The following is a 12,791-nucleotide window of genomic DNA, read 5'->3' on the forward strand; positions in this document are numbered from 1 at the left end:
CAGCTCTGTGCTGAGTTTGCTTCAATTAAGGCATATTTTATTTGTTGGTAACTTTCCACATTGACAATGACCTTGGAATTGGCATTGGCAACAATTCTTAACATGAAAGCATATGTGATTGAGGATTAAATGTGCATCAATTTATCCTTCGGGTTTTGCTTTTTAAGCCTTTCAAGTTAAATTTGAGATTAAACGTTTACTGAGTGCTATAGAGGCTAATGAGCTAATTGGTAGCTGTTCATTCACATGGTTTAAGTATGCCTCTTACTGTTCATATGGGAAAATTATTTTGCTAGTGTCTTAAATTTTGTGCTTACCTGTGTGTTTATTCACATGTGCATGTAGATATGCATATATAAAGGATTTCATTTTGAATTGTTCAGAGATTGAACTGTAAAATCTCAGTAATGAAGAATGCTTCTTGGACATATTTCTACTCAAGTTCCTAAACTGTGTTGATACAATCCTTCGTTAGGTGTGTAGTTCAGTGATAGCACACTTAAGTAGCACATTTAAAGACCTAGGTTCAATCCTTAATACAGTGGGAAGGTGATTGACATAATTTTTTTTTTCCTTACTGTGTAGCCCTGTTTGGCCTGGTAGTTTGCTATGCAGGTCAGGCTATCTTCAGATTCTCACAGATCTGCCTTCCTTTGCATCTCAAATGCTGGGATGAAAGGCCTGAGCTACTTCACCTCACTTATGATTTTTGTAAGGTTAAAAATGTGATATAAAAGTTTTAATATTTTTATACATCTGTAGGCTAGAGTGAATGTATAAGATACATTGCTGTGTGCAGTACAAATATCTAAGATATTCAACATGGCCATATTTTTGGATTAGTACTAGGGCATGTCTGTATGATTATGAAGTTCTTCTTCATTTTTAATTATAAACAAATGCAGCGAAAGTGGGAAATGATGGTTTTCCTATCATCAGAATTTACCCTGTATTTTCAACTGTGGCTTCTACCCTGCCTAGGATGCAGAACATTCTCTGTCCAGCATATCTATATCTGGGTTTCTCAGGAGTCATGTTAGCTCCCGAATACAGTAATGGATGCTTGTGTTTAAGTGACCCTTTTTAGTCACCTCAAAGGGATGATGCCAAGGAGACACCATCAAGTGCTTCCTCCAGGTGAAAGGTGAAAGTTACCCTTACACATATGGAGTTTGCAATAAGTTAGGATTAATGTATTTTCAAATAAAAGATCAAAATTTCAGTTAAAGAGTTGACATTAGTTTTTGACATTAGTTTTTGAGAACACAGCCACTAGTAAGCCATTTTGAAGAACTTTAAAGTAATTCATGTAACCTTGTTTTAAGGCCTTTAGATACCATTCCTTATTTCCTTTTGTGTTAGGTTTTCTTACTTTCCTTCTTTCTAACCCTAGGAGTCCCATAGCGTGGAAACATACACACACACACACACACACACACACACTGTATTATAGAGCTTGGTTGGTAGATAGCTCTTTAACTTTTTATTCATAGACTTTTCTTTCAAGGATCTGATAAAAGGCTGAGATTCATCATCGTATATCAATTGGAAACCTTACTTGTAATGACAATAATAACAATATATCTTCATTTGATGTAATGCTTTATGGGACTCCTTCACCCATCACGCATCAATGTTAAGGCTGAGTGCCCACACTGAAGAGAAGATGACTCTCTCTTTGTGTTGTAATTCATAAGAAGGAATCTGCAACTCAGTAATTCAAGCATAGTGAGATATAAACAATACTAAAGTCATTCCAGAAGAGATAAGAATGAATCCTTTTATTTATATAATATCACATTTCCTAGGCTTCATCAAATAAGAGGACCTCTAGCCTTCTGTAGAATTTTATTTCCTGGGTGTTTCTTGAAGTCTTTGGGGACTCTCTTCTGTGCTTCCTGTGCACTATTTGCAGTGAAAACAGCTTCTGCCCCACCAGGCCCTGCAGTCTTTGCCAGATGGTGCTTTCTGTTGATCATTACAACCAGTGTGATCTATCACAGCCATGACAATACCCATTTTATATATTATTGGTATTATGCTCTATTAGACGGGGCTCCAAAAGAACACTGATTTTTTTTTATCAATTCTTATTTATTTATTTAATTTTATTTTACTTTATTTTTGTTTTTTGAGACAGAATTTCTCTGTAGTTTTGGAGCGTTTCTTTGAACTAGCTCTTTTAGACCAGGATGGCAGCTTGTTATAGATTAACAGTGTGTAAACAAGCAAGATATTCTTTTACTGGTAGGCTGCCTTTTGTAGTTATGAAGAAAGAACCAATCACTCTATTACTTATCTTGAAAGGTAATCTTATAAGGAATCTTAAAAGAATCACAAATCTAAACTTTTACACATGAAAAATAATCAGCTCTACTTTAAATCTTTAGGGTGCATACTCACTCATCAATAGTTTCTTATATTGAAACTAGGTTTACAGTACCAGGCATTAGGGCAGAAATGGGTATAAGGAATTAATCATCACTTTTGGTCATTAAGCAATCCTAGCAAAAAAGACACATCAGCCAATGATAACTGGGTTGCTTTGTTCTTGTTCCCTTACCTTAATGAGTTTCTCATTTAACTATATGCTTTTCTAAAACTTTGTTTGTCTTCTTGTGTTTTTCACCTTAAAGCTCTTTGACAAAAACATTGTAGTCTAACGTTGTTATTTTCAAAGCTTTGTTTCAGCTGTGATGCACTTTGAAACTTGTGAACACATCTCCCAACATTAAAGTTAAAAGAATTTAAGCTAGCTGGGCTACTAAGACTCAATTGTTTTTCTTAATCATTGCCCTAAGTCACAGTCTATACGTCTCCTCAATAGAAACTCATGTGTTCTAGTTGTGTGACACTCCCTTGTTTTGTTTTTTTATATCAACAAAACTATTTAAACTAACACTGTTATTATTATCAATTAGCACAGTTTAGGAAGAAATCATCTTCATAATAATCCACAGGTAAAGAATGCCCAATAGAACAGGGTATTTCCATGAGATAAACACACTAGTTTACTCTCCCCACCCATTCACACCATGCCAGATACCAGAGAAATACAGCAGTGGCAAACATACAAAGGCACAGCAGAAGCAAAAGACATTCTGCAGTCTGTGGTTCACCAGTCAGGAATTTTCCTCCTGGTGGGCTGATACCTCAACTTCAATTGACCTGCTGTTCCTCTGATATGGCCACCAGCATGTCACTGAAAGCCTATCCCAGCATAGGTGACAGCTCATGAAAGCTGGAATGCTCTGCCAGCCTGAAGGCAGTTTAACAGGGTTGGAGAGTGTCTTGGGCAGCTCAGGTTATGTAAACTCTTTCAGGCAGTTCTGCTGGTTGCAGTTTCTTCTAGATGGTTTGTTTCATCTCTGCCTATTCCAAGCAGAACAGCTTGTCTGAGTGTTTCTCAGCAATCCTGACTGCTCATATTCACTTGAGAAAGGAGGGACCCAGTGAGTCTGTTCAGTTTCAGTGACTTCCCAAAGCTATTGAGTTGTTTACTTCTTGAGCTTAATGAGCTTCCCTGCAGAACAGAATGTTAGAACATCCTGTTGTTTTCTTGCCTTTTCAGAAGCATCCTGTGTCTTTATAAGCTTCCTCCTTAGAACTCCTGCTGTTTTATCTCTCCTTTAACACCCTGTGTCTTGACAAATTTTTCTCTAAGATGCAAAGTTTTAATCTCAGAGGAAACTGCCACACAACATCTGGTGACTCCATTTTTCCACATTCAGCTCTTGTGTCCAGATGCAGTGGCTCCTTTTTGGATTCTGTCACAGCATTCCAAAGCCTTTGAATGTTGCTTCTCTCACCAGAAATCACTGACTATTCATTACCAAAAATCCAAGCATCATCCCCAGCTTCTGCCTTTCAGATACGTTAACAGAGGTCAGCTGCAGCTCTTCTCACATGCTGTGGGGCCTTGTGCATGTTCTGGAAACCCTTTAAAGTGTGTGTGTGTGTGTGTGTGTGTGTGTGTGTGTGTGTTTTATACAACTCTTGAAGTCTAGGTGAGGGTCAGTAGATAGGAGTTTGAACTGAAATTGTGCTTTGTGGTACTAGCATTTCTATTTGTTGCACTGATAATGTTTGTAATGATAAATGATAGTTTATTACAATGTGCTTAAATAGTAAATCATCTAGAACACTAGATACACTGTTTTATGTAGTTAAACTATGTTATAGGGATTTTATTCAGTATATAGTAATGGTTTTAGTAATTCAACCTTATTTTAAACTATTTTGGTCTGGAGAGACGGCTCAGTTCTTTGAGGAAACTAGGTTTAATTCCCAGTACACACATGGCAACTCACAGTCATCTATAACACTACTTTCAGCTCCAAGAGATTCAATGCCTTTTCTGGTTCCTCATGAACTGCATGCATGTGGTACACAGACATGGATGCAGGCTTAACAACAGATATATAAAACAAGACCCCCATAGTTTACAAAGACAGCTTTTCAGATAAATGAACAATAAGTAATCTGGAATTTATTGTCTACCTTCAGTTAAAACAGTATTGTTAAAAAATTTAAATGGCTTGTTTCTTATAGGATTTATTTATTGCTAATTTATTTATTGAAATTTTGCCTGCTTGTATATATGTGCTTCACATTATTGAAGTCCCCACAGAGGCCATAAGAGAACTTTGGATTGCAGATGGTTGTGAGCTGCCATGTGGGTATAGGGAACTGAACCTAGGTGCCAGAGCAGTACTGCCCTTAACACTGAGCCATCTCTCCTGGTCTCTTAAATGATTTCATTAAGAAGACTATAGCACAACAAGAGAATAGAGCCTTTGGAAGGGAATTCACCGTTTTTACTGCATTATATTTTCTTGTTTTACTTGCTGAGAAAACCAGTACTTTAACTTTTTGTAGTAGTTCATGTTTAAGTTTGATATCTATTCTTATCAGTGTTAAGGAAAAATGTTGGTTGATTTTTTTTTTTCCTGACAAAAATAATGTAATGGTATGTCCTGTCCCTTTAAGAGACAAGGCCCCTCCCCCATCCACCAAGGCAAGCTGATCTTCAGCTTCCAGCCTGAGTCCCTTACTTTCCATCTCTCCCTCTTGAAAGGGCAGCTTCTGTCTCTCCCTTCTCCCCACTTCTCCTTCCCCCATCTCTGTTTCTCTCTCTCTCTCTCTCTCTCTCTCTCTCTCTCTCTCTCTCTCTCTCTGCCTCTCTTTCTGCTCTTCCCCCTTCTCCCCTTCCCTTCCATAACCCACTAAATAAATATCCAACTTCACTCTGCATGGTGTGCCTATCCATCTTGGTCTCTCACCCGCCACGCGACTTCCTGCCTGGGACCTGGCTGCCTTCATGGCCTGTTGTGGTCTTGGGACCTGCTGACCTGCTGCCGGCCGCTTGCCACCACTTGGGGACCTGTGGTGTGGTCTCATGGCCTGTTGTCCACTGCTGCCACTTGGGGACCTGCAGCATTTTACTTAAACCATTACAAACAATTTCTTTGGTATTAAAAAAATGATCCTAGCCGGGCGGTGGTGGCGCACGCCTTTAATCCCAGCACTTGGGAGGCAGAGGCAGGCGGATCTCTGCGAGTTCGAGGCCAGCCTGGTCTACAAGAGCTAGTTCCAGGACAGGCTCTAAAACTACAGTGAAACCCTGTCTCGAAAAACCAAAAAAAAAAAATGATCCTAATCTCATATATTAGCAGCATCATGATCTAGGATAGTATTTAATTTATTATTACCCACTTGTTATTCTTTTTTTTTTTTTTTTTTTTTTTTTTTTTTTTTTTTTTTTTTTTTTTTGGTTTTTCGAGACAGGGTTTCTCTGTGGCTTTGGAGCCTGTCCTGGAACTAGCTCTTGTAGACCAGGCTAGTCTCGAACTCACAGAGATCCGCCTGCCTCTGCCTCCCGAGTGCTGGGATTAAAGGCATGCGCCACCATCGCCCGGCCCCACTTGTTATTCTTATAAAACTACATGAATATGTTTTTAAATATTATGTAGTTAATTGCCTGAGGTCTCTTGGTTTTATTTGTATTTTCTCAATCTTTAATTAACATATTATATATATTAAAAAATATATATGTGTATATATACACATATATATTTTAAATACTACGTTCAACTTCTTTCCAGAGGTGGAACTGCTCTTCATTGTTCTGGAGGCATTAAATTGCCAATGTAGTACCAAGAGCAAAGTGCTCACACTGGCTCAGTGTAGACTAATATTAGAGGCAATTCTCGGAGAATCCTGATTGACATATGAGACAGACGGGCAGTATTCAGCTTAAAGAGCCCTGATTTTACTGGTGGAACTTCTTTGATTAAGGATATTCTTGCTATGTAATTAGACCTCAGTCAAATTTAACAATATTTTTCAATTTGCCTCATGCTCTTTTTCTTACTTTTTCTTAATTTTAGGATTATCCTAAATCAACTTTGAAATACAAAGGTGTACATTTTGGCAATGCTACAGGAAGACAAGAATTGCTCAAACATTTAGGTCCTGGTCCCGGACAGTATGATATCATCCAGTAAGTAAAAATAAATAGCAGTTGGGCATGGTGATACACACCTGTGATTCCTGCATGTGGAAGGCAGAGATAGGAGGATTGCTGCAAGTTCAAGACCAGAGTGGGTTACATAATGATTCTCAGGTCCTTCAGGATTACTTAGTGAAACCTTGGAGAGAGAGTAAGAGTGGAACATCTTAAACATCATTAATATAGTTGCTGACTGTAAAGTATTGTATTAGTTCAGATGAGGTTATCCTATTAAGAAAAAGGAAAATTAGCACGAAAAACTCTAAAGAGTATTATATTTTGGAATGATTCTTAAGAAGGCTATTGCCTTCTTATGAGCCAGATTCTGTCAGTTGTTTTATATACATTATGTCATTTAGTAGTCACAAGTCTCTTTGTAGTTACTATTATTTACATATTTTATTAGTAAAATCCAAGCATCAGAAAAGAAAAATAACATGTTCAAGCTTATATGACTGTTTAAGTGCTAGAGCTAGACTTTAACTGAGACCTGTTTGAGTACACATCCCATGCACCCACTCAGTAAGATATACTGTGTTTAATGTAAAATACACAAAAGCTCCTTGATATCTTAAAGAAGGTGGGTCAGAATTCTGCATCATTTGGCTTTTTTCCATTCTCTGACCAGAACACTGGGAAGATATTCTGAGCTAGTGAGACTCATGACCATGGCATTCATGGATAAAAGAATGAATGGTTGTGGTTGGTTTGAAAAGGAGCTGACACATAATTACCAGCAGGGATTAGCTTTATTAGGAGAAAGGGTCCTGGACCATTATCATATCTTGAGATGAGAAATCATTTGGAAGGAAATTATGCTAAAACCATTGTTAACAGGGCCTTTAAGACAAAGAGATGCTTCCCTTTAAAACCTAGAAGAGCTTCATTAAAAGGAGTAGCTTAAAGTACGAGTAAAAGAGAAAGCTGTCATGGATAGGAAAGCACAGGGTAGCCAGAGAAGCCTTCTGAGAAACCCCTAGAATAAAGAAAACACCTGACTTTTAAACCCTTTTAGGGTGCTGGAAAGTTTCACATCCTGAATTAGGGCTGTGGTTAAGTCATAACACAACAAGGATGCTTAGCTGTGACTCGGGGATCTGGGGCACTTCTGCTATATTGCTCCATATGGTTAGCTTTAGCTGTTAATTTTTGTGTGTGTGTGAACCTCCTTTCTCCCCCATGTATATCAGAGAACTTTCCAGTGTCTGTTCTCTCTTTCCACTATTAGTTCTTGTGACAAGTACTTTTACCAATACTGAGTGGTGGTTTGCTCTTCTTTGTTTATTGGATACCAGCTTCTCTGCTGGCTCATTCCTCAGAGCATGAGTTTTCTCCTGGGAAGTTTCCCAGTGATTATTTTCTCTGTATCCAGACCCAGACACATCTGCATGCTAGCAGTGGGCATAGTTGGAAGCTTTGACTCTTGGCTGTAGCTCATTTACTGAACAAATATTGAATCCTTGTTATCTGCCAGTATTGGACATACAATAAGAATAGAACTTGGCACTTCCTTTGAGGAATTTATACCCAGGTCATTATTCTTATTGTTTTACTCTCCTAATCTGAAAGGTACACTTTTGTATTTTATCCTTTTAGTAATTATGCTAGAAACATAACATTCACACTTACTTATGTAGTCTGTGATGTTTTAAAAGAAAATGGCAGCCAAAGGAATGCTACTATTACTTGTGGTATGTAGAATATTAGGAATTTTTGGTCTTGGTTACCTTTGGTGATGTCAGTTCTTGATATAATTTTTATATCCCATTTTCCATTTGGAATAATTATTCAAACAATTTTATAACAGTGCTCTGAATTTTGATTCCTTCCTTTTCATGTGTGTCTGTATGTGCCTGTGCACTCGTCCCCGTGCTGAGGTCGGAGGACAACTGTAGGCATCCTGTTCCTCTACCATGTGGGTCCCAGGGATTAAACTCAGGTTATCAGGCTTGACAACAAGTGCCTTTGTCCATGGAACCATCCTTGCAGCCCCAGTGCTCCAGATTTTAAAAAATAAAAGCAACCATATGAAAATGTATTTTCATTAGAATGTGAGTGTATTGGCCCAACCTATTGATTTTATTAGTGTCATCTAAAGCAGAAGCTGTTGCTGTAAAAAACTATCTTTGCTTATATAAATATTTTTGTATTTAAAATTGAAAACTCTTAAATTCTATCTGAATTTTCCAAAGGAAAAGGAGAGTGCATTATGAGAATATTAACATCAAGAAAGAGCAACAAGAAAATCATTGTATATTTTTCCCACGGTTTTATGAACAAATAATGTTGCAGGAGGAAAAAAAGGTGAGTTAAAAGGGATATTTATCTGTTTTCCATATTTCTAATGTCACTGAGTCGTCGTTGTCACCAGATTAAAGTTCTTTCAGGTCTTCTGTGCCTGAAATGTAGCACTCAATGAGTGTCGTAGAATGGGCTATGGTATATGCCATGTGGTTGCTGTCTCTGCTTGGACAGTTCCTCATTAGGAACTCACTGTACCTGTTTCCTATTTCAATGGTAGACAATTCTTTTTCTTCAAATATCTTTACACTGAACTAAGCCTCCCTAACCTGTGTAACCTGAGGGCCTGCTAGTTGTGGTTTCTGTCCTGCCCAGTTCCCACAGCTGGTAAGCCCCAAAGAAAATCACACAGAGTCTACATTAGGATATAAACTGATTGGCCCACTAGCTTCGTGTTAGCTCTTATAATGTCTATTAACCCATTTTCCTTATTTATGTTAGCCACATGGCTCAGAACCTTTCTCAGCAGGGCAGGTCACATCTTACTTCTTCCGTGGTCTGAGAAGGACTGCGGGACTGAGCTTTCTTCTTCCCAGAATACTCCTCTTCTCATTGCCCTACCTCTACTTCCTGTCTGGCTACCGGCCAATCAGCGTTTATTTAAAATATAATTGACAGAATATAGAACTGTCCCACCAAACCTGTGATGTCTTTTCCATCCCACTTTTTTTTAGGAAGTTTAAGTGATTATGTAGTATTGGGTTTACTTAAATTCTTTTGATGGCTTATGGGTGTAGCATAATTAATAAAAATCTAGAGAAAAAAATTGGGGTTTAACATGAAGGTCAGAAAAGCAAAACAGCCAGCTCCACTAGCTCTTACCTCAGTCTGAAATGGCGATCCTGCCTCCAGGAATCTCAGAATGAGACTGTGTCTGAGAGCTGTCTCATCCCATCTTATATTTCTCCCTAGTGCTAGGATTAAAGGTGCACATGACTATTGGCGGTTTCTTTGGCAAACTAGTGTGGCTACTGGGATTAAGGGCGTGTGTCACCACTGCCCAGACTGTAAAGCTGATCAGTGCTGCTGTTTTACTCTCTGACCTTCAGGAAAGCTTTATTTATTAAAATATAAATCTAATATCACTACATATGGGGGACTGGACTGCTTTATGGTATGCTGTATGAATTGGACATGCAGGACACACAGAAAAATGACCGCTGAAGTTGCCTAAAGAAGGTGAGATGGTTCTTCAGGGTTCCTGCTTCATGAACAGTCTGCCAGACATTCTGAAGAACTCAGAAGAAAGTGACTGACAAACTTCCAATATAGGTGGAAATGTCTCTGAAATTTCCTGCTTTATGGAGAAGTCTTCTGGATACTATGAGCCAGCACGCTGAAGATGGGTGCCTGCAAGAACTTTGTGTGACTGTCCGGCCATTTGGACAAGAAACTGCTCTTGCCTGGACTGTTTGCTGATATGCTGTATGAACTGGACATGCAGGACCCACAGAAAAATGACTGCTGAACTTGCCTAAAGAAGGTGAGACAGGGCCCAAGAGTCATGCTATAAAAAGCAACACCTCCTCCTTGCCTCCGCCATCCTCTGGGAAGCCGTGAAGCATGCATGAGTGCACCTCCATCCACGTTGGCCTCACCATGGTAAATACATAGCTTGCTGCCTGCTGTACCGTGGGATGATGTCCAGATCAGCAATGCCTGCTGGGAACTCTACTGCCTGGAACATGGCATCCAAGTAACAAGACCATTGGGGGAGGAGATGACTCCTTCAACACCTTCTTCAGTGAGACAGGGGCTGGCAAGCATTTGCCTTGGGCAGTGTTCATAGATATGGAACCCACAGTTATTGATGAAGTTCTCACTGGTACCTACCACCAGCTCTTTCACCCTGAGCAGCTCATCACAGGCAATGAAGATGCTGCCAATAATTGTGCCTGTGGCCACTACAGCATTGACAAGGAGATCATTGACCTTGTCTTGGACAGAATTGCCAACCAGTGCACAGGTCTTCAGGGCTTTTTGGGTTTCCACAGCTTTGGTGGGGGAATTGGCTCCGGGTTCACTTCCCTGCTGATAGAGTGGCTCTCTGTTGATTATGGAAAGAATAATCTTTCTGGAGTTCTCCATTTACCCAGCCCCCAGGTTTCCACTGCTGTGGTCGAGCCCTACAATTCCATCCCCACTAACCACACCACCCTGAAATACTCTGATCGTGCCTTCTTGGTAGACAATAAGGCCATCTATGACATCTGTCATAGAAACCTTGATATTGAGCACCCATTTACACTAACCTAAATAAGTTGATAAGTCAAATTGTATCTTCCATCACTGCTTCCCTCAGATTTAATGGAGGCCTAAATGTTGACCTGACAGAATTCCAGACCAAGTTGGTACCCTACCCTTGCATCCACTTCCCTCTGGCCACATATGCCCCTGTCATCTCCGCTGAGAAAGCCTACCATGAGAAGCTTTCTGTAGCAGAGATCACCAATGCCTGCTTTGAGCCTGTCAACCAGATGGTGAAATGTGACCCTCATTATGGTAAATACATGACTTGCTGCCTACTGTGCTGTGGTGATGTGATTCCCAAAGATGTCAATGTTGTCATTGCCACCATCAAGACCAAGCGTAATATCCAGTTAGTGGGCTGGTGCCCTACTGGCTTCAAGAATGGCATAATTACCAACCTCCCACTGTGATACCTGGTGGAGACCTGGCCAAGGTTCAGAGAGCTGTGTGCATGCTGATCAACACCACAGCCATTGCTGAGGCCTGGGCTTGCCTAGATCACAAGTTTGATCTGATGTAGCCAAGCATGCTTTTGTGCATTGGTATGTGGGTAAGGGATTGGAAGAGGAGGGGAAGTTCTCTGAGGCCCATGAGAAATTTTATGAGGAAGTTGGTGTGGATTCTGTTGAAGGAGAGGGTAAGAAAGAAGGAGAGGAATACTAAATTAAATGTCACAAAAAGGTGCTGCATTTACAGGGAAGTTTATTATGTTCCAACATAGAAAATGTAGTCTGATCCTCTAATTTGTATGTGACAATGTGTGGTTTCATACAGTTACTGACTTATGCTTTAAAATATGAAGAATTTGTCATAGACCCAAGCTGTCCATTTCACTGATGGGTTTTAAATAAAATATTCCCTGTCTTAAAAAAAGAGGGTGAGACAGTCCTTCAGGGTTGCTGCTTCATGAAACAGTCTGCCAGATATTTTGCAGGACAACTGCCAATATAGGCAGAACAGTCTTTGAAATTTCCTGCTTCATTAAAAAGTCTGCTAGATATATGGCATGTAGGCTGAATATGGATGCTCCAATGTTAGAGAACTTTGTGTGATTGTCTAGGCAGTGAGATGTCTCTGTCAATTTAAGAGTTTTGGAACTTGCTTACCATGCACTTCCTGTTAACTTAGGTAACATTATGTCTTTCTGGGATCTTTGATGGAGTTGAAGAATAGATAGTTATAATTATAGTTTTTTTTAGTTATGATAAAAGATAAAGTAGATATAAATATTGTAACTGTAATTCTTGCTTGATACCTGTTTTATTATATGTAATTTTACTATGTTAAAGTTAAAACCTTCCTTTTTATTTAGACAGAAAAGGGGAGATGATGTGGGATTTCCCTCAGTATGCTGTGAATACCATTGGTCAATAAAGAAACTTCTTTTGATATATGGAAGGACAGAATATAGCCAGGCTGGAAGAGATACATAGAGAGTTTAGGTAGAGTCAGGGAGATGCTGTGTAGCTGCTGAAGGACAAAGATGCCCCTTGGAACCTTGCCGGTAGGCCACAACCTCATGGTGACTTACAGATAATAGAAATGGGTTAATTTAAGATGTAAGAGCTAGCTAAAAAATATGCATAATCTAATAGGCCAAGCAGTGTTTTAATTAATATAGTTTCAGTGTGATTATTTTGGATATGGGCAGCTGAGAACGAGCAAGCAGCTTCCACCTAAAGAAATTTTATTTAGGCAGAAAGAGGGAGATAATGTGGGATTTTCCTCT

The 12,791-nt window shown here is 39.3% G+C and overlaps 1 protein-coding gene and 1 pseudogene across 2 annotated transcripts in view; both read left to right on the plus strand.

Annotated features, from left to right (window-relative positions):
- Nucleotides 1-12,791, plus strand: part of Stpg2 (sperm tail PG-rich repeat containing 2) — a 344,055-nt gene that overhangs the window by 20,752 nt on the left and 310,512 nt on the right. For both annotated transcript variants that reach the window (XM_038311496.1, XM_038311498.1), the window contains exons 5-6: nt 6,390-6,502; nt 8,704-8,815. In XM_038311496.1, coding sequence (XP_038167424.1) covers nt 6,390-6,502; nt 8,704-8,815 — 225 coding nt within the window. The remainder of the gene's footprint in view (nt 1-6,389; nt 6,503-8,703; nt 8,816-12,791) is intronic.
- On the plus strand, nt 10,229-12,056 carry LOC119801054 (annotated as a pseudogene).

This window comes from Arvicola amphibius, chromosome 14 (assembly GCF_903992535.2).
Source record: "Arvicola amphibius chromosome 14, mArvAmp1.2, whole genome shotgun sequence".
Taxonomy (NCBI): domain Eukaryota; kingdom Metazoa; phylum Chordata; class Mammalia; order Rodentia; family Cricetidae; genus Arvicola; species Arvicola amphibius.